The 22,073-nt window shown below is 38.2% G+C and overlaps 1 protein-coding gene across 2 annotated transcripts in view; it reads right to left on the bottom strand.

Annotated features, from left to right (window-relative positions):
- LOC103140255 (ankyrin repeat and BTB/POZ domain-containing protein BTBD11-A) overlaps positions 1-22,073 on the bottom strand; it is a 167,531-nt gene that overhangs the window by 47,082 nt on the left and 98,376 nt on the right. For both annotated transcript variants that reach the window (XM_007555314.2, XM_016673048.1), the window contains exon 2: positions 2,804-2,953. In XM_007555314.2, coding sequence (XP_007555376.1) covers positions 2,804-2,953 — 150 coding nt within the window. The remainder of the gene's footprint in view (positions 1-2,803; positions 2,954-22,073) is intronic.

Genomic DNA, 22,073 nt, shown 5'->3' with positions numbered 1-22,073 from the left:
TTAAATACACAGGGGGTAATCAAGGGAACGAGACACACCTGGGAACAATCAAGAGACTCAGGGAAACAGGACTAAACACAGAAAATCCCAAAATAACTAAACAGAAAAACATCATGACACTATAACCTTTGGAAGGCATCCTAATTGTCATTTTTTCAGTCTTACACAACTTTTTAAAAAATATTATTTTTTTGCTTTTTATTTTATAAATATGTCTGTATGTTTTTTTCTAGCAATTTTTAACTTGTCAAACCCTGAAATTTCTTTTTTTTTCTAGAAAATTTCTCAAAATTTACAAGATTTTTAGTGGAAATTTATTCCTCCTTTATAAACATATATATATTTATATATATGTAATGGCCTTAATATGCCAGCATACAGCAGGTACTGGACTGAATTAATAAAAATAAAACCTAATATACAATAAAAACTTTGAAGGATCTTCAGAAAGTCTGAGGATCTTTTCTTCCAGACCGCTTTATAGGATTATAAGAGCCTCTGAGCAAAATAAAAAGAAATGGAGGATGACTCAAGACTTTTAGAGCAAAGTACTTTTCCCCTGATAAACGACATCATGCCTCACAAACTGCTCACAGGTCAAAGAACAGACCTGGAATTCACCGGTGGAAGTGCAATGATTTATGGTTCTGCAATGCGCTCTAGGGTTAAAGCAAACTGGATAAATGTACAAGGACTCCGCCACAAATCGTGCAGACGTCTTTGGGGGACAGCCGGCTCCAATATGAGAAACAAAGAGTTAAAGCTGCAAGTGGAGGTTGAAACCCTCGGAGGCGATGACCTTGGATTTAAAGGATTCCCCCGGCACGGATCATGAACAGGTGTTGGACCAGCTGCAGCACAAAGGATCCTGGCTGCTGAGTGTCAGAGGGAAGTCGGAGGTTGTGGGGACGGACGAGCAGAGCGACCGTGACAGCCTGAGGGAGCGGCCATGTTCATTCCTACGCCCAGGAGAAACTGCCCAAAATATTCACTGTTATCGTTCCAAAAAAGGAGAAATAGTGACTGACTGAGCTCTCTGTGAAGCAGAATAAAGAGTAAATTTACATAGACAAAGCAGTCTGGTTTAGCTTAGCACTCAAAGTCATTACAAAGCTTCGCCAGCGTCTTCTTTTTGAATAAAAAGTCGCTTGAAATTTCAAGAACAAAGAGAACAACAGCATTGAAATTCATCTTTAAACGTCTGCAATGGAAGCTTGTTGCTCGTCAAATGCCATCAAGGGTTCACGCAGTCTCCTGGATTTTGTTTTTTATTCACTTGTGATGAAGCATTTGGTCGTTTAAACGGGGCACAGTGACATTTTGAATCGCTAATGTTCATCTACATCAGAACAACGTATTCCCGAACAAAACTATTCACTGATTACATCCCACTGACGACAAAAAGATGGAAAGAAAAACTCCTTTACATTGATATTTTCTTCTCATTTTCAAGTATAGTTTAATTTAAATTCATAGGCAATAGATTGAGCTTTGAATAAAATAATTTAGTGAGTTAAGTGTCTTTTTATGAGAGTTTGGTAGTGTATTTCTCCGAATCATCTCCAGAACTTTCTTGGACAAAGATCATTATCATTTGCACATTCTTTGTAAATAAACTTTTTAACATTTTTATGGGGGGAATTTTAAGTTTGAAATCAGGATTTCATGTCTTTATTCTCAAAACTTGTAATACTTGTAGTCAAAACTTCTGCTCTCTGTCAAATACTCACTGTGCTCTCTCAAAACGTCCTCTTCTCTTGGAACAGAAAAGTACTGTTGCCTGGCAACCTCTCAGCCAATAGAATGGCAGCCACACAGGCACACCCACTAGAAGGAAACAAACACTTTCATTCTATTGGCTGAGAGGTTGCCAGGCAACGGTACTTCTTTGTTCCAAGCCAGAGCAGAAAAAGATTCACGATTTTCTATCACTTGCATAAAAAAACATTTCCAACATCGTTTTGAAAAGTTCAACCCTTTCTGCTTGACTCAACATGTTGATAATTTTTTGGATTAACTGATTAATAAATGATAGAAAAATAGATTTTTAATATGATTTAAAGATAAAAACTATCCCACTTGAGCAGTTTTGTGTGAAACATATTTACAAATTGTTTTTTCTATGTTAATGCAAAATGTACAGCTCTGGAAAAAATTAAGACCACGTAAAACGATCAGTTTCTTTAATTTTACATTTTATAGCTATATGTTTGAGTAAAATGAACATTGTTCTTTTATTCTATGAAGTTAAAGCAACAATTTCACATTTAGTCGCAGAAAATGAGAAATGGTCAAAATAATAAAAAAGAAGCAGCGCTTTCAGACCTCAAATACCAGAAAGAAAACACGTTCATATTCACTTAGAAACAACAATACTGATATTTTAACTCAGAAAGAGTTCAGAAATCAGTATTTGGTGGAAAAAACAGGAGGTTTTCAATAGAATTCACTGCAGCGGCTCTTATTTTTTTCCAGAGTTGTATTTAATCATTGTACAGTTTTGCTCTGTGGGTTTTGTCCTTTCAGCAAATTAATCAATTAACTGGATTAATCCAATCACTCCAGCTCTCTAACAGAGGATAACTGTAAGTACCTAAATAAGTGTTTGTTAGTTCGCACATTGGGGAAAGTTTGAGCGGTTTAAGACGGGAGGAATTCACTTTATAATGATAATTAATACTAAGCCCGACTCCCCCATGAGAGTTTCCATTTGACTCTCCACGCTGACTGCTGTCTGCTGACTCATTTCCTCTAAGAAACAAAACTTGTTAATGCTGTGTAAGAAGGAGGAAGCTCCACTCACTCAGCTCCGCGATGCTGCCCACTCGGGTTGCCAGCAGCGACTGCTCCAGGGTGCGCAGCTCGGCCTGGGAGTATCCGTGACCCTCGCCGCCTCTCCCCGAGCGCTGCTGGTCTCGGTGCAGGTTCAAACTTTCTGGCAGGCTCAGCACACCTGGAAGAAACACAGAGACAGACGCCACGGCTCATCAAGCAGCTGAACTCGTATTTGAGTAGGAAATTTAGTTAAACTAACTTTGTTTTTGTTTTTTAAGCCCCCCGCCCCCCTGCATATAGGCGGCATCACGAAACACCAGGGGGATGGAAGCTGCAGAGGAGACGCAGAAATGCAAATCAGCACTTTTAGCTAAATGTAGAAAAACAGAGCTGGGAGTTCGGAGATGCACATTTATTTCCTTCTCCAGCTGCAGCTTGGGGTAAACATTTATCTTCATGATTAGACGTAAAGCGTAGGGTTAAACGCACAGAGCGCTAAAAATGATCCCCTCTGAAGTCGAATACGAGTTTATATTCTTGTTTGCGTCCGTCGTTGTCTATTTTTTAATTCATCACCTGAAGTCTAATTAAGCAAACCAGGCTCTGCTATTTCTGTGAATTCAAAGTGTGACCTTGGTGGGAGCGGTTTCTCGTTTTATATTATGATCTCAGGTGTATTGTTTTTTTTTTTTTTTCCCGTCTTTGTTGCAGCAGATTATGTTTGCGGACAAGAATGAATCCATTTAGGAGGCCATTACTGCAGCCAGGCATTGTTTAGCTGCAGAATGGCTTGTGACAGATTGGATATTGAGTTTTTTTTCCTCCTGCAGGAGAACGGAAAGCAACACCACACTGAGGGCTAATCCTAATGACCCAGCGCAGCAGGATAAGCCGTTTCTCAACAAACAGTAATTAAAACATGGGGGAACTTAGTCTATTTGTCTATATTTGACGCCAGAATTGAAGACAAAAGGCCCATGCAGTTGGACAGAAAGCAACAAGCCAGAGTTTTTCTTGAATTTAGCCTCAAATTCCTCCCACAGCGTTTTCTTCCCACAGTGTCCAGCCCGGGAATACCAGTATTCCCCAATCAGAGTCCCACTCCCTTCTTCCCACAGCATTTTTGGGTAGGTTTACTTAATATAGGGCTTCCAATAATTCCTTTAGCAGCTTTTTTCCATTGCTTCTTGACCGCTAAGCAGGAGGCGCAACGCAGCTGATATCTGGGTGTGCCTGAACATAAATTCCTTGGGAAAAATATGTGAAAAGTTTCCAAAGAGTGGAAGTATTTCAACAAAACAGAGGTAGATTTAAACCATGTGAACATTTTGATGCGATGAAAGACGAAGCTGAAGTTGGTTTCCGATTGTAGCTTCCAATTCAGGAAATGGCTAAAGGGCGATTCCACCTAATTTTCACTACCTTCATCATCTTTAATCTATTCTAGTTAAAAAATTACAACATGTAGACTCTTCAAACCTGGACTGGATCATTCTGCACATATGCCAGAACATTTAAAACCAAGTTTGTGAATCGCGAACCATTCATCTGATTTGTGAAACTTCAATACGGGTTGATTTCACCAAATTTTGCACATCTGGACCACACTACAATTGCTCTAATTCCAAAACTACAACACTTACACTTTTCAAACCTGGACTGGATTATTCTCAACTAAAAACAGAATATTTAAAACCAAATGTGGGATTTGAAAAACCTTCATCTGATTTATGAAACTTCAATAAAGGGTGATTTTGCCACTTTTTTGCATATGGACCACACTACAATTGCTCTAATTCCAAAACTACAACACTTACACTTTTCAAACCTGGACTGGATTATTCTCCATTATTCTTATATGCAGTTTTAGCTTTATGAAGTCAGATTTTGTCACAGAACCTTAACCTTGTCGAAAATAAAGGTTTCATAAATTCCACACTTGGTTTTAAATATTCTGCTATTGCAGCAGAATAATCCAATTCAGGTTTACAGAGTCTAGATGTTGCTAGTATTTTACTAGAGTAGATAAAACAATAGTCAAGTGAAAAATTTAGTGGAATCGTCCTTTAGACATTTCCCGAATCGTAAGCTGCAATCAGAAACCAACTTCAGCCTCGTAATTTAAAGGTAGATGAGCATGTAATCAATTATTTCCTCTCCGGTAAGATGATCGGTTGCTAATACATTAGAAAACAGACATTTACAAAAACTTTAAAAGTCCATGTGACATTAAATTAAATTCAAAAATACGTTATTAATCCCCAAACGTAAATAAAATGTTTCTGCAACTGGTATACAATTTTCTTCCAAGAGTTTTCGTAGATGCTGATGCCTCCTGTAGCAGTCTGTATTACATTGATTTTAAATAAGCCTCTGACTGAAGACACACATTTGTTGCAATTAAATGATACAGACTGTAAATATTGCTGGTTTTAGGTGAGTTCTTCAGATTTTTTGACATTTTTTGTGTTTCCAGTTAGTATTAAATTATTGGCCTTAAACTCTCAAAGCAAATAATTTATTGAAGAAACCGAACATTTAAGTGAATAAAAAGAAAGCAAACACTTCCCCTCATAAGACTAGACATCTACAGATGTTTTTATGTGGTTGCTTGTTCTGATTTAACCAAGAAATATTTGTTAAAAATCACAATAATCACAGCTTTTTAACCATATTTGGATGAAAAAGCTGGATTTGAAACCACAATGCTAAGGTTATATGACCAGCCGCTCATTTAGACGTCAACCGTTCTCCTCGTGTTTAAATGGAGAGTGTCAACTCGAAGTCTGCAGTGAAGCTAAACATATTGAGTTGGTCTTGCAGCAGTTTGTTCAGAACCGTAAATATCAAGAGAAAGCAGCAGAAGCCCAGGTTCTGACAGAAAACTTCACAACGCCTCAAGGCAACCAGAAAATTCATTGAGAGTTTAGCTTTGTCTCCTTTCCCACAGTGAGGTTGAGAAATCTCCTGAATTTCTCTGGGAATCCAAAACCAGATTTTGAACTTTGAAATACGTTTCTGAAATCAACGGCCTGCTATCATTACTGCCATCCAGATTTAATCTACTTATACCTGTTTTTGTTCTCCTACTTCAGAAAGCTATGCTTTTAAAGAACCCACAGGGTGCAACCGAGTTATTTGCTGAATTATTCATCCTGTCAGATCAAGACGTATAAACAAGTCCGCAGCCATCTCTTTTCCCACCTCCCACTCCCTCTACATGTTATCTCTCACTAACATTTGGCTTCTCCGGATACAAAAAAAAAGGAGGAATATTTGATCCTGGGTGATGTTTGTGTTATAAACATCAGAGGTGAGAAAAAACGCCAGCCTGGCTTCCTGAAGAGGAAAAACTGACGAGCATGACAGATAAGAAAACGACATATATATTTTTAAATGTTTGACCTCTAAGGCAACAAGAAGAGTATGGGGGAATTTATCTGCCATAATTTGGGAGTAAGCATTTTCAGCCTGAAAGCAGGACTTCATGTTTTTCTTCCCAAAACTTCTGCTCTCTCAAATCTTTCTCCTTGCACTCAAAACTTGTCTCTGCTTGGATCAAATCTCCGCTTGCGAATCATTTTCTGCTCGGCTTGGAACAGAAAGGTACCGTTGCCTAGCAACCTCTCAGCCAATAGAATGAAAGTGTGACACTGGGTGCGTTTGTTTCCTTCTAGTCGGTGTGCATGTGTGGCTAATGTCGATTGTAGCAACCTGCGCCACCAACTGGATGTAGGGAGAATCTATCTATCTATCTATCTATCTATCTATCTATCTATCTATCATGCCTGTTTCTAGCAAGAAACACGCCCACTAAAAGGAAACAAACCCACCCAGTGTAACGCTCTCATTCTATTGGCTGAGAGGTTGCCAAGCGATGGTACTTTTGTGTTCCAAGTGCGAGCAGAAAGGTTTACAAGTGGAGATTTGATCCGAGCAGAGATGAGTTATGAGAGTGAGGAAAAAGGTTTGAGAAAGCACAGTGAATATTTGAAAGAGAGCAGAAGTTTTGAGAACTAACATTACAAGTTTTGAGAAGAAAGACATGAAATCCTGCTTTCAAAAATGTGCTGCTCTCTAATTATGGCGGAAGAATTCCCCCATGAAAGAGCTCAGCAAAATGTTGAGAAATGGGTTAATTCTAACTAAATAGGTAAGATTCGTCGTACTTTCTTATTTTGGGAGCATGTCAGCCGCTGTCGAGTTGATAAAAATAGAGACTGGGTCATTGGGACAAGACCACTACAGAGCTCCATGAGGCGTAAAGGAATCCCTGTAGTGATTTCAACAGGACCACTGCCGCTCATGCAAGTCATCATAAATAATGTAGAGGATATCGAGCTCTGCGAGGATACACACCACAACAGTCTGTGTGAGAACAAGAAACACAGGAGTATTTTTTCCAAGTAAAATAAAGATTAAGAGCTGCTAAAACAGACGTCATGTTTCTGCCAAGTTAATGAACCCATCTTTTTGCCAGTTTTTTTAAGCATGACTGCGTAGTTATTTGAAGAGGGAGTCTCTTCACACATTTTCTCTGTGAGATGAAGTTATACATTGAAGCAACGCCAGTGCACTGATGGCCTGGTCACAGTTAAAACTGCCTGGATGGAGACCAGAAATGTAAATGACCCGACTTAATCCTGTTTTGAACCAGGCTGTCCACATCCATCCATCCGTTTTCTGTACACCCTTGTCCCTAGTGGGGTCGGGAGGGTTGCTGGTGCCTATCTCCAGCTAGGTTGTCCACATTTAGCCATAAATTCCAAAATGTAATATTTTTCTCTTTATTTTCCACAAGCAGTATGTTTAAAAATAGTGCAATTAAAGAGAACTTGCACTTTCCTTCTGCCATCCCTCCAATCAAAGTGCAGAAAACTAAATTAGATTAATAAAGCCTGACATCAAAAAGTGGAAGTGACCCGCACCTCTGAACCGCCATCTTGGTAGGCAAACGCAGTGCAAAACATGGATGAACCATGACTTTGAGACCAATAAAAAGAAAGTACCAATGTGTAAGAGAGAAATTAAATTTAGGGATCTAAATGCGTATGAGATGCAGAATGCTGCTTATTTATTGTTGTGATAGCAACTCCATAGAAACTGTCATGACAGTTAGTTACGGAAACCTACCAAGATGGCCGTCAGCCACAACGTTCCCGGAACTGTGACGTCACATGACAACTATTTACAAGATGTTGTCTAGTTAGCTTGTAGCAAAGTAGCAAAAATTAGCACTTAAGCTGTCAAGAGCTGTAGGTCAAAATTGTTTTAAATAAATTTGATCTTGAAGGTCAAAATCAGACATTTAAGTGAAAATGTTGGCAAGAGCTAATTTTATAAATTAATTTATAAAATAAAAAATATATTTTGGACGGTCCAATATTAGTTATTGGGAGAATGACTTTGGTTAGATGGTAGCAACTAGTCTATTAGCACAAACTTGCTAACAGGCAAGTTAGAAAACAACTTTTTTGATAAGTTTGTGCTAACAAACTTGTTTGTAAGCACACTTTGTAAGCAAACTTTCTAGCAACTTGCAAGTTTGCTTGCTAACTAATAGGCCAGTAAGCCTAACTGCTAACTAGCCTGTTAGCCTGCTAGGTTGCAACTAGCAACACTGAGACACCTCTGTAATTTCGATATATCTCAGTATATTTTGAGATATATTAGAAATATACCTCACAATATTTTTAGATAGTTTTGTTAGATAATACCGGAAGACAGTTCAGTTCCCTTTGGCTCCAATTTAATTGATTTTAATATAAATTTTATCCAAGATCATATTGTAATTTTCCCAAATACGAGGGAATTTCCAAAGCTTGTTTGAAAAAATGTTCTTTGAGCACTTTTCTGAGGAACAATAGATAAAAAAAATCCCCTAAGAACCTCATTTTCTGTTACATGTAAATACAAATGAAGAATGTCATGCTGTTATTTTCTAAGAATGACTACCTTTTCATAACAAAACAATAGCTAAAAAAAAATCCCATTTTTAAAAATAATACTCAAGGTTTTGAGAATATTTCACCCAGCATAATCGTGTGTGAGGCTTTTGGCTGAATGGGAAAAATGACAGCCTCTATTAGGCTGGCTGAAATCTCCTTTTCTGAGTCCACAGGAGATCTCTCTGAAGACTAGCAGGCACCGTGGTGGCTTAGGAAAAACAGCTTACCATTTTCACAGGTGACAGTACAATGCGGTTTGAGCTGAGCTCAGAAGGAAACACAGCTGGTTTAATGGCACACCTTGACATTTTGAATTGGAAACATAAATATCTTTCCAACACCAGACATTTGCTCATGCCATTGGGAGCAAAAACACTTTTATATGTTATTTTTCTTGTTAGATTTTTTCACTGAGCCAGAGACAATGCATCATGGCTCCCCTATCTGCTGACTTATCAAGATAAAGCAACATTTAAAATTTGACTGGAAATTTACACTTGATATCATCAGCAGAGACGGTCCTAGCCTGTTTGGAGCCCTGGGGGAACCAAACTCATTTTTCTTTTGGGCCAAATCAAAATCATAAATGTTCTTAAAGGGCTAATTGTGCCAGAATGTATTGCTAAAAACAGTTAAAACATAACTAAATTCTTAAAATAAAATAATACTGAACGTATGTTCTCTCAGCCAATAGAATGAAAGTATTATACTGGGTGCGTTTGTTTCCTTCTAGTGGGTGTGCCTGTGTGGCTAATGTCGATTGTAGCAACCTGCGCCGCCCACTGGATGTAGGGAGAAACAACAGCCTCAGCTTTCTGCTCTGTGTTACAATAAATATCCGCCAGCAGTGCTTCTATCTATCTAGATCAGAAGCAGGCACACCCACTAGAAGGAAACAAACACACCCAGAGTAACGCTTTCTTTCTATTGGCTGAGAGGCTGCCAGGCGACGATACTTTTGTGTTCCAAGTGCGAGCAGAAAAATGACTCACAAGCGAGCAACATATTTTCAGTCGGTCCAAGATTTCACAATTGTTTTTGTGATATTTTTTACAATAAAAAATATCACAGTAGTAATTTAGAAATATTGGCACTTATGTATGACAGTAAATATTGGCACTTATGTATAAGTAATGTATGACAGTAAATGCAACTTTTTATTACTTGCCATATCACTCGACACAAAGTAAGGCTGAGGCAGCTGTTTAGTAGAAATATAGTAGAAGTAAGAAATATTTAGAGCTGACGTTTTTCATCACTTTTGCGAAAAATGTGCAATAAAATCAAAATTATGCAAAAAGTGCAGGGATTTGGAGGGACTGATTGATACAATTAGGCAGTAAACAAATAAAAACTGCTGTGAATTGATTGATAAAATAATATTTAAGCTCACTGTTATCTTGATGGTTCTATTTTTGTGTTTTTTTAGAGTCTAGAGGGCCGCATAAAACATTGTGACGGGCCGGATTTGGCCCCCGAGCCTTGAGTTTGACATGTGAGAGGATTTAAACATAGCATCTTGGAGTTTCTCTGAAAGCTCTTTTTCTGCTAATGCCAAGAAATCAGAGCACTTTCATTTTATTTTAGAAAATTTAAGAAAAACAATGTTAGTTTATTGCCTTGAGTTTGACATGTGATTTATTTTCCTAGCTCTTTGTTCTCCTTATTTCAAGACAAACTAACATTAAAACAAGGTCTTTTCAAACAGAGAAAGGACAAAAGGTCTGCCTGCTCTGTTTGAGATCAAACTGGCAGCATAATGAGATCCGTGATCAATTCCTCTTTGTGACAAGCTGACAATCCCGGCTGGATGGTTTTATCGCCCGGAAGCTCGACCCGATAAAGTCCAACCTGTCAGCGAACTTCTCAGGAGAAATCCCTAGAAGATAGAAATATCTTAACTAAATTGATTTCCCATTAAAAGCCACAGTTTGTGTAACAATGATGTCATTCTGAATTGCAAGTCAAGGTCAGTAGGATCAGTCTGCACCATTCGGATCCCTTTTTTCTGCAGGAATGTCCAATTGATTTCTTTTTTTTTTGTCGTGAGGGAACTGCGCACCCTCCCTTGTCAGCGAGAAAACTCTGCAGGAATATTAACAGGTAGTTGCCATGGCACTAGGCGCCTGCTGCCTCGCGCTGCAGCGATTGGCTGAGCTGGGAATGCTTTACTGTAGGAAAACAGTTTAGAAAGAAAGGCAGAGTGATTTTTAAACCCACATCACTGAGCAGACAACACAAGCAACACAAAGCCTTTTATCAAAAAAAGGGGGATGAATTAGCGTGATAGCTGCTGGAGCTGCTACACCACAGAGACATTTATTCCCTCATCAATAATGAATGAATGTACTGGGGACTGAAATGGTCAAAATGATTAAATGGTTGACCCAACTGATGGACTGAGAATTGATCCATAATGCAGCTGTTGGTAGAAACCCACAGGAGAAAAGCAACGAGGAATCCACAACCGTTTTCACAATTTTCTGATGATTAAGGGCTTAAATATGAAAATAAATATCACATCAGGGAGCATGACTTAAATTCTAATTAGATGAAAATGTAATTTCATCTGGAAGAGTTTTATTTGGTGGCATTTCCCAAGAAAACAGAGATTGGTAAAGTAGCTTTTGTAAGAACTTTTTGGGGGATAAGCTACATAAAATAAGATGGAAATCTGATAAGCAGAGAGTTGGTTTTATCATTGTGATATGATGTTTATCCTGAATAGGCCTGATGGAAAAACATTACAGCATGGCTCTTTTATTAACCCTTTCATAGCGTTTAACTGAGAAGTAGCTTTTATAACGAGTTCCACCAGGTGTTTGCTAATTGCTGCTGGCTAGTCTGAAGGAGCCGAGTGGGGGAGTTACTGCAGCTCTGAGGAGGAGACCCGCCTCAAAGGCGGGGCTAAGTCTACCTGGTCGTTTTGCACAGCTGAATGGTTGCTATGGAGATGAAAGGATTTCTCAAACATGATACAAACCTCAAAAAAGTCAATTTTAGGAAATACTGCTTCTTTAAAATGAACATCTCCGTTAATTAAAACATGTTTTAATTGATATTTATGTAAATAATATGCCTTTCTATTGCACTTACTGTATGAATTTTGACATTCTACCCTGAAATTGGGAAATAACTGGGATTTTTCTTGCAGATGTGAGGTTCTCTGATCTATATAAATTTGAATCAAACCAGAAAACATGAAATGCAATCATTGTTTTTAGTTGCCTGTTTGCTTATGTATCATAAGTGGTTTCCACCATGCTATAAAAAAAACCCCTCCTCTCCCAGTAAAATGTCTCCAAACCAATTGGTCCCTCACGTTCTCATGAATAAATCAAAACAAACAAGCGCATCTGGCATGGAAAGTCATCCAGATGACTTCTCTCTCAATAATTTGCAGAGCATGCTCTGAACCTCTCGGCATGTTTACACACATTCCCTCCCCAAAGATTTTACATTTTCAGAAAAGCGTAACTAAAACATTCAACAAAATTTGCATTAGATTTTTTTTTTGCTAATCTTACCATTTTGTTAACCACATCTCATTTTTGGCTGCATAATAAAGTAGTTTGTGTTCACATTAAGGCAGTAAAATCTGGTTGCAAATAAAATAGTTCACAGTTTCTCGCAATTATGTTTCAGTTTTTTGAAATTGGATTTGATTAACCTAATTTTTTTAGATAAATAATTAATTTTAGAATAAAACTGCAACATATTACTAATTATTAATAATAAAGCTTTTGATGAAATTCTTATTTAGCTGCAACATTATTGTGTTTTTATGTACTTTTTTGGTCTAAACAAGAATTAATTTCTGTAGCTTCCAAAACTTCATATACAAGTTAATAAAATTACATTTTAAAAAGGTGATAGTTAAATTAAAAGTGCCAGATGAAGCTAGAGGGAGAAAAAGGGTATTTTTATCTCAAATGAGGCGAAGAAAGAATATCATTTAGCCTCTAATATAAATGCTGTCAAGCATTTCAAAAGGCTTTTATGAGTCCTTGTGACATTCAGTGAAATCAGATGCAATAATGATGGAAAAAAGGTCAAATCTGGATTTAATTTTCTGTGAACCAGAGGTAAATCTACCATGAATATATGAATACTTTCAAAAGAAGCATACTAAATTTATTCTATTCTGCTTCAAAAACTAAAAAAAGGTCTTAAAATGTTTACATAAATTGGCTGACTAGCTGGAAATTAAAATAAAAAACACCAAAATATTGATTTAATTCCTATTTTTGGCCTGAACTCGGCAGGTGAGGCCAAAACAACAACACCCAAACGTCAGAAACTTACATAAAATCCTCAATTTCAGTCAACATTTAAGCTGCAAGCAAGAAAATTTTGCTTCATTTTCCTCACCTCTGAGTTTATTTTCATTTTAAGGGAAACTGGATTGTCAGGAACGGCTCTAACTGGTCTGACTTTGAGCAGGCTCAAGCCTTGTTCCTGTTCGTGTAGATCTATATGTTCTAGATCGTCAGTCACAAATCTGAAAAGGCAAACTCTGGAGCAACGTGTGGGACTCTGCAGGTTGTTTTCGCTGCTTCATCAACCAAGAGCTTAATCCCTCATCATCTGGACGCCTTTATCATGCCAAACCAGATGGACTGCAATGGCTGCACCAGATGCCCGACTATATTTACAACCACGTGGCAACGACATCGTAATAATTAGATGAGCCACACGTTTACCGAGTTATGCTACAGAATATATGATATGTTTAATTTATCCTCCATTTCAGTCACAAGAAGGGAAGAGAATCATCTTAACGCAATCAGCAGAAGATGTGATCATGTTACTCTTATAAAAACAGAGTAATTGTAATAAAGAAGCAGTTTTAACTTGAAGCAAATAATTTTATTTTATTTTTTAAAGTACAGGAAACCATAAAAAAGTCAGGATATCGTTAATAAATCTCAATAAAGTTGTAATTTGAAGGTCAGAAATAATCTAAACATTTCAAATCACAAGGACTGCTTTCTTCCACTTTAAAATGTCCTGGATATTATTTTAATTTTTTTTTAAATAATATGTTGGTGTAATTAATGCAAAAGTTATGTAAAATGAAAACCTGCTTTTTCTTTCAACAGAAATATTTTTCTCTTCCAAGACTAAAGAATGTCGTAGAAACAAAGAGTAAAATACTTTTATTTATGTATTTTCTCCCAATTTGCAAAGTGGAATGCTTTCTGAACTCTGCGTCTGATTGGTTAGTCAGCACCTTGTGACGACTCCTAACCAGGAAGTAAAATACTTTTTACACTAATGATACTATTGTTTTTTTTTTCTTTTTACAAAGTTTTAGAATATTCCCATGTATTTACTGTTACTTTCTTACAAGCTTTTTGAAGTAAACATGAAAGAAGAAAACCATTCCATCCGAAGACCCTGACCCACACACTGACATCATTTCGAGCGGATAAAAATAAGAGAATGTGATGTGAATGAGGGAAGCATTTTGGTGACTCATATGAACTTTAATGTTTCTAAGGTTCAGGCAGGAATATTCCTGAGCAACCAGTAAAAATATTACTTTGGAACAAACGTTTGAAAAAGTTTTTTTCTTTGATTTGCCACCAAGTAGTTACAAATTCCACTGGACATGATCCGATTTGAAATATTTTCTTCATTAATTTGCAGTCATACACTGCAAAAACACAAAATCTTACCAAGTAATTTTTGTCTAGTTTCTAGTGCAAGTCAAACTAAATTAAAAGTAACTTTTTAGCAAGATATAGAGGCTTGTTTTAAGTAAATAATTCCTTATTATTGATGAAAAAGTTCTAGTTCCATTGGCAGGTAAATTAACTTGGGAAATAAGTGAAATTATCTGCCAATAAAACAAGTACAATTTAATCAATAATAAGAAATTATTTACTTAAAACAAGCCTCTAAAAGTTACTTTTCTTTTTTTTTTCAAGTGTACTCAGATATTTGCTCTGGAAACTAGACCAAAATTACTTGGTAAGGTTCTGTGTTTTTGCAGTGTACTGATGTAGACGAAGCATCATCACTCCATATATTTTACTTTAAACAACTCTGCTTGCAGAGGGTGTCAGTGTCACTTTTTTGCTTTGAAAAACTGTAAAAATTCAAACTTTGAATTCCTTATGCAAGGACCGTTAACATTTAATGCAAATATTATGACATTTCCCCCTTTAGGTGAAGAAATGTGAAGCTTTCCTTACTGACAATGTTTGGTTTGTTTGTTTCTATGCACTGTAATCACTAACTTAATGAACACTGTTGTTCCCAAAAGCAGCACGGCTATATATAGCGCCAAAACTAATTTATTGCTTCGCTCAGAAGTACCAAGCAATCACACATTTACACCTTTCCTAATAGAGTGCTGCCGGACACTCTTTCTACTTCTCTTTGTTTCTCCTTCTGCAGGAATCTGCCCCTGGCATTTTTTTCTCACAGTGTTTCCCAGCGCAACGTGTGTAAAGAGACGGACGGACGCGCTCATCCCCTCAGCTCCTCCCCGCGAACGTAAATAGAACACGTCTAATTTGGCAAGGGCGATGTTGACATTTGGATCTGATGCCCCGGTGGGAAGGGTAAAACGGCGACGAATTAGGATGCTGCTGGCGCACAACACCTGATCTGTTCCTCTGCATTCAGCACAAGGTTCTCAACGCTGCATCAGCCAAGCAAAATCCCCTCATATCAGAGGATTATTGGTCACATCGTCCCACTAAGGAGGCGTTCTGGCCTGAATGGAAACAAGAATTAGCAGATGATTTAGAGATGAATTCCTTCTTTCATCAAAACCACTAATTTTTGGCTCTTTTTTGGAAAAAGTAAATGTGTTTGAATTAACTAAAACACTGATTTTCAGTGATTCTTTGGCAGAATAGATCTCAAGGCAAATAATCGTGTACTTTGGGAGCGATGTCCCTCTTCCTCCCACCTCTTAAAAAATCGCTGGCTGACATTAAGACTTGCAAATCAGATAACTCATTAGTTAGTCGTCTTCTTCTGACCGTTTCTCCATGGAAAGATGTCCTTCATGAAAACTTGGTCATTCTCATGTTAGATCAGGGTAGATTTTACACAATTAGTCATTTTTATTTATCAGAATCAGTTTAAGAAGTTTCATAACAAAAACAGATTCCAATGATGTAAGATAATGTGCACACATTCTGAGACAGCTGCAGATTTTAAGATTTCAATCATTTTTTGGACATATTTTGAACAAATTTGTTTCATCTTTAGCTGTGATCAGCTGTATTTAAAATTAAAACTTGAACAGAACCTGTATGACAACATGAAGTAGGCTAAGGGATTCAAGATACATCAAGATCCTGTCCAAAAATCGAAGGTAAAACAGCAGAATGTAAAAACACTACCACTATGTCATAACAATATGAGACAGGTAATGTGAAGAAAATAAAGCTCCTCTGCCATCTACCCATGAATGTTATGTCATCTGCACAAATTCACAGCCAGAAACAACTAATCAGAGCTGAGAGGAGGGTCTTAGTGCTGTCAATCAACCTTGTGTTCATCACAACATAGCTGCCACTGTAAAAAAAGTCTCTAATATATGGTAAACTCCCAGCAGTTCTGGCTGCCAGAATTTTACCATTTAATTACAGTAAAATTCTGTGCATATATGGTAAAATTTGGTCAAATTAAAATTCTGTATAAATATGGTAAAGTCAGAAAAATTCTGTATAAATATGGTAAAATCCTGTATAAAATACTTTACTATGAATTATATATCTTTTTAAGTGCGTGCAAGCATTCATGCTTTTTAAGCTAGCAGGCTAAGGCTAGTTAGTAGCAGGCTAACTTGCCTTAGCCTGTTGTGCTAACTAGCCTTAGCACAACAGATAAACAGTTTTTTCAGCAATGGTGTGGTGTTTGTTCATAGCATATTTAGCAGCGAGTACACAGGGTTGACTGACAGCGATATGACCCTGCCTCTGGCTCTGATTGGTTGTTTTTGACCGGGAGCGGCCCATTTCTTCAGATGGCAACAACAGTTTACCTGTCTCATATAAAACTGTAATGTCACAATGACAGTTTTTAAAAACATTTTTTAAAAAATAAAAGTTACATTATTTACATGCTTTATGCTGGTAAGAAGATTAACTTCCCTTTTCTAACTCGGATGCAAGTCAAAAACAAACAAAAAATAAAACAATCATGCAGATCAACACTGGCAGCTCTATATTTGGAGGCAATGTAACCGGGCCACTGATGTTAAGGCTGGCGACGTGGCTGATGTGACCGCACCGCGTGCTCACAGGTCACCGCGCCACAGGGCGCCGCCACCAGTCGCACGGGGTTAGGAGGTGGCAGAGGTTAGCCAGCTGTGACCGGCTGCAGCCCACAGGCTGGCCTCAGATAATTTCATGTGTCGCCGCAGAGCTCAGATCTCACCATGAAAGAGCGAGAGCGATGATCAAGAGTGCGAAAGAACAATGGAGATGGAGCACAATGAAGGCTGCAGAGAGGAAACAGAAAAGTGGGAACGTAAGAGTGATTGATGTCTGGAGATTGAAGAGGGGAGGATAAGAGCAAAGGAAGAAGACAAAAGGCCAGGAAGTCATGTTTTATCCTTCACAGCTACTGCCCTGCTGAGGAGCCATCTTCTCTTCCTGTTCCTGGCCCAAAACAGTGGAAGCAGAAAATATGGATAACCTGCTGCAGAGCCATTTAGGAATAATTCAGCTCACAGGATGTCATAACTCCTGATTGATAAAGCAAATAGTATTATGGAGCAAACACAACCTTTATGTTCAGCAATTAGCACACAGTTCAAATATGACCTTCTACTACAAACAAGCAAACAAACCAAGCGCCTAAAGAGGAAACCAAAGATTTCTTACCAACTGACAACAATTTTAGGATTTGTGTGTCGAACGTGGCTTTTATACACAGATGATTTAGCACACACACACGTGTCAAACTCAAGGCCCGGGGGCCAAATCTTGCCCACTCTAGCTTTTTATGTGGCCCTCTAGACTCCAAATTGCATCAATAAGTCCCTCCAGTTTTTCACAAATCAGCAAAATTCACACAAAATCTACACAACCCCACATATTGACTGGTGCCTCAATCTTACTAGGTGTCAAGTGATTGATAAGTTGATTAATAAAAAGTCACATTTAATGTCATACATTAGAGCAAATGAGTAAAAATTCCTTTCAAATATTTCCAATTTAGCGCCACAAAATCTGTGATTTTGATATAAAACAACCCCCCACAAAAACAATCACAAAATCCTGGATGGACTGATGAGTGTGAAAAGATGTTCAATACTATTTAATTTTAGGAAACACTTATTGAATGCTAAAGCAGCTATTTATTGATAATTTAGCAAAAATGAAACTTGACTTGAGGTGAGTTATTGTTTGTTTTTGATGAAGATTAACAGTAGCTGCGTTTCCATTTAACATATAACTGCGTAAATTGGGATTACAAAGGAAAAATTGCGTAATGGAAACAAAGCAATAAAAACATGTTTTTCGATAGTTTTTGTGCCGAGTTGAAATGCTTTTTTGAAATTTGTGTATTCCGTAAACTGCAATGAAAACACTTTTTTGCATCGTATGAGTCACGTGATTTGTTGTTGATGTGTTTTCTTAATTACTCTTTTCATGAACAATCTTGATTTTAATTGCGCTTTTTTAACACTGCAATTTTAAAATTGTGTTGTTCTACATGATCAACATAGTTTTGTTTAGTTTTTGTAACCAAAACGCAGTTAATGCCTTCATTTGTATTAACTGGCATCAAGTTTTGCAAAAACAAACAAGACATTGTTAATAAAAAGAAAATGTTTAAATATCTGATTTTGGTGGTGTGGTGTCTTTTTTCTTTTGTGTTTCTGCCATTCTTTAGTTCCTCAAATGCCTTTAAGCCCATGTGGAGCCAAGCAGAAAGGATTTGCTGGCCATAAATATGGCTCCAAGGTAATTTTGCATTCAGCTTAGCTGTTTTTGTTTTTTGTGAATACATGGGTGTAATTTCGAAGCCCTGTGTAAAACAGCCGCTCTGAAGACGAGCGATGAAGCAGTAAACACCGACATTAGTGGCGCTTTCAGCCTTCCCGACTTCAAACGATGCCCTTTTTCCTCTGGAGGATTTTCTCCTCTTATAAACAAGCACAAATCATCATCATCATGAAAATGTCAAAGTGCTGCTTTTACTCTGTCAATAATGTCAAGCTGCTGACACTTTGACAAAGAGGGAGCGCTTCTTGGAGGAGAATGAAAGTGAAATCAATGCAGAGTTCGCGCCGTTGGCTTTCACCCCTGCTCACCACAGAGGGAGACCCCAAACGCGACCCAGTCACAATGTCCCGGCACCCCTCGGCCGCTCCAGATGGTCGCCATATGTCCTCGCACCATGAACACCAGAACCCACGGCAACGAGAGGGCACGCTTCGCGGGCGCCGGGGTTTGTTTACCAGTGTTTCCCTCTGCTGTTTGTTGTGTGTCTGACGGAGCATCTGCAGCAACAACAGCCGATATTAGGGGCAAATAAAACCTAGCAGAACGGGAAAAGGTTCTTTTTCAAAGATTTTGTGATAAGAAAGGGAGCATCAGAGAAAACTAAGCACTCTGGATGATCTGGAGAGATTGTGTTGAGCAATGGGAGAAATGTTACAAGAGACTAAACTTTCACAACAAGCGTAAGAGAAACAACTTCCAACTACGGCTGTCTTTATCTTTTTCTTTAGGGTAGAAAAATACGTGCAAAATGCAAAAGCAAAACAGGCCAAACATCTCTACCCAGCCCTTCTAAGATATAAAGAGAAACTTTCCGTAAGAAGGAAAGACAGAAAACATACATCCAGACTATTTGGACTATATCAGAGGTATTTTCACAGAGTAATAATATCATCTCTGACGGTTTTGATTATGTCGTTTTTGTGTTGGTAGTCTGTTTATTTGCTTATTTTGAGGGGACGCAAACGAAAACATTTCCCCATGTCCCTTATGGGGCTCTGTATGTCATAACCAATTTTGCTAGATGGTAAATTGTTAACTTTTGCAATAAATGATAATTTGATGTGAAACTATGTTCAAGTATCATATTGATAAGCTCTCAAAGATCAATAAACTTTAATTTTTATAGGACACTAAAAGGAGAAGTGTACAAAATTGACATAGTGCTATTTTATAGTACAATCAATGCTAAAGATGCTACATATATAAAATATATTTCCCTTAGTAATTTAATGCTTTGAAATTGGGTCTCCGTCTCTTTAAGAAACTCCTGCTCTTTCTGAAACTCCGCCTTCAGGAAGTGATGACAACATGGCTCCTCCATTAACCCTTTAACAACTTTTTTACCAGCATTTAACTGAGAAGTAGCCCAGCTGATGCGTAGCTCCACCAGGTGTTTGCTAATTGCTGCTGGCTAGTCTGAAGGAGTAGAGAGGGGGAGCTGTGCCTTGAAGGAGGGGCCAGGCCCACCCAGGCGTTTTGCACAGCTGAATGGTTGCCATGGAGATTAAATGACTTAAAATGAAAGAATGAAAGCAACACTCCATGTATGTTTATGATGAATGAATGTTATGACATGATGTAAAGCTAAAATAAAGTCAATTTTACATAATACTGCCCCTTTAACAGTGGAACCGGTAGATATTTTAAATATCCAAAATAAAACACATGAAACAGAAACCATACACAACTAAAACCAAAAATAAAATGGATTCTCAGTCTCCATTAACAAAAAACGTACTTGAATAAAAAGTAAACAACATAAAGCCAAAGTGGAAATAAATACTGTAGTCAACCAAAAGAGTGCAGATTATGAAGTCTGTATACTGTACTCTAGCCACATGCATCATAGGTATATTCTAATAAAGCATTGATTAATTCCTGATATTAAAGTTAGCTAACTGGACTTGTAGCCAATATTTTGGGCTACAAGTCCAAAATAATGGCTGTGTGTCTGGACACCACACAGCATGATCGAACCTGATCGAACCGTTATATCTAGGATTTCTGTCGGCTAATGAAGAGACGATAAAGCTGATCATTAAAATGAGGTCAATAGGTTTAATTTATCGTGCGATTAATTGATTTATCGTTTATCGCGACAGGCCTATTCACACCTTGGAGCAAAACCTTACCCCCAACCCACAAACAGCATTTCTTCTTTGAGAGCAGTGAGTCCCCACAATGCATCAAATACAGGATACACACCCACACACAACAGGCTTCTACTGGCTTTGACCTGAACCAGTGATGTCACTTGTTCTCTTGACAGTGATGTCACTCATTATCTGTGACATCACTGACATCAGTGCTTTTATTCCGAAATTCAACAGAGTAACTCATTTGTGCTAACCAAGACTGAAGAACAAACGTAGTGTTTTATTGTCTAATTTCACAAGGACGGCTGGATTAATTTAACAAAATGGCAAACAGTGGTTATCCATCTATGCCTGAAGATCAGGGTAGCCTGCTGATGGATGAAAGTTCTTCTGACATCACTTGTGAAACACTGGAGATAGAAAACGACAACCTCCGCCAGTTGGTGGAAGATCTCAGACGGACCATCGAATGCTCCAAACCTGGCAGGAGATGCAGGCAATCGGTCTTGCAAGCTAAATATAACATGATAGCAAGTGAGAACGATGTACTTCAATCTCAAATCCTGTCTCTTCGTGAAGAGCAGGAAAACACACAGCTTAAACATGAGGACATGAGAGTTGAGGTACATTGCCTGGAAGTAGCTCGACAGACACTGAAACAAAGACTCATGAGGCATCGGGTGATCTTGACAAGGGCACATCTGTCCATTGAAAAGCGATCCGAAGACTTGCAGAGTCTTTCAGAGGAGTTGGGCAATCTCCTGAGACGGTACCATAGAGACTGTGAGGAGATCGAGCGCATTAGCCGGCAAAACGAGACTTTGAAGTCTGAAAATGCTCAGCTAATTGCAAGATTGGCTCTACAGCCTGAGGAGTACCTGGTGAGCAAGGGACCAGTTTCAGCTCTCCGAAAAGTTGGTGAGAGGGTAGGTACAGTTTTTAAGACCATGAGCCGAACAGGAACACTGAGGTACTGGTTACCAGAATGGTTCTTCTAAAATCCATGCTGGTATGCCTCTGAAAACTTGCTGAAACTGGTTCCAGAGAAATGGGTTGCTTTGCTGATCCTGGTTCTAGGGAAACAGGTCGCTTTGCTGATCCTGGTTCTAGGGAAACAGGTCGCTTTGCTGATCCTGGTTCTAGGGAAACAGGTCGCTTTGCTGATCCTGGTTCCAGAGAAATGGGTCGCTTTGCTGATCCTGGTTCTAGGGAAACAGGTCGCTTTGCTGATCCTGGTTCCAGAGAAATGGGTCGCTTTGCTGATACTAGTTCCA

Source organism: Poecilia formosa, unplaced genomic scaffold, assembly GCF_000485575.1.
Source record: "Poecilia formosa unplaced genomic scaffold, Poecilia_formosa-5.1.2 Scaffold69, whole genome shotgun sequence".
Taxonomy (NCBI): Eukaryota; Metazoa; Chordata; class Actinopteri; order Cyprinodontiformes; family Poeciliidae; genus Poecilia; species Poecilia formosa.
The sequence above is the reverse complement of the archived record's forward strand: the minus strand, read 5'-3'. Positions and strand labels throughout refer to the sequence as shown.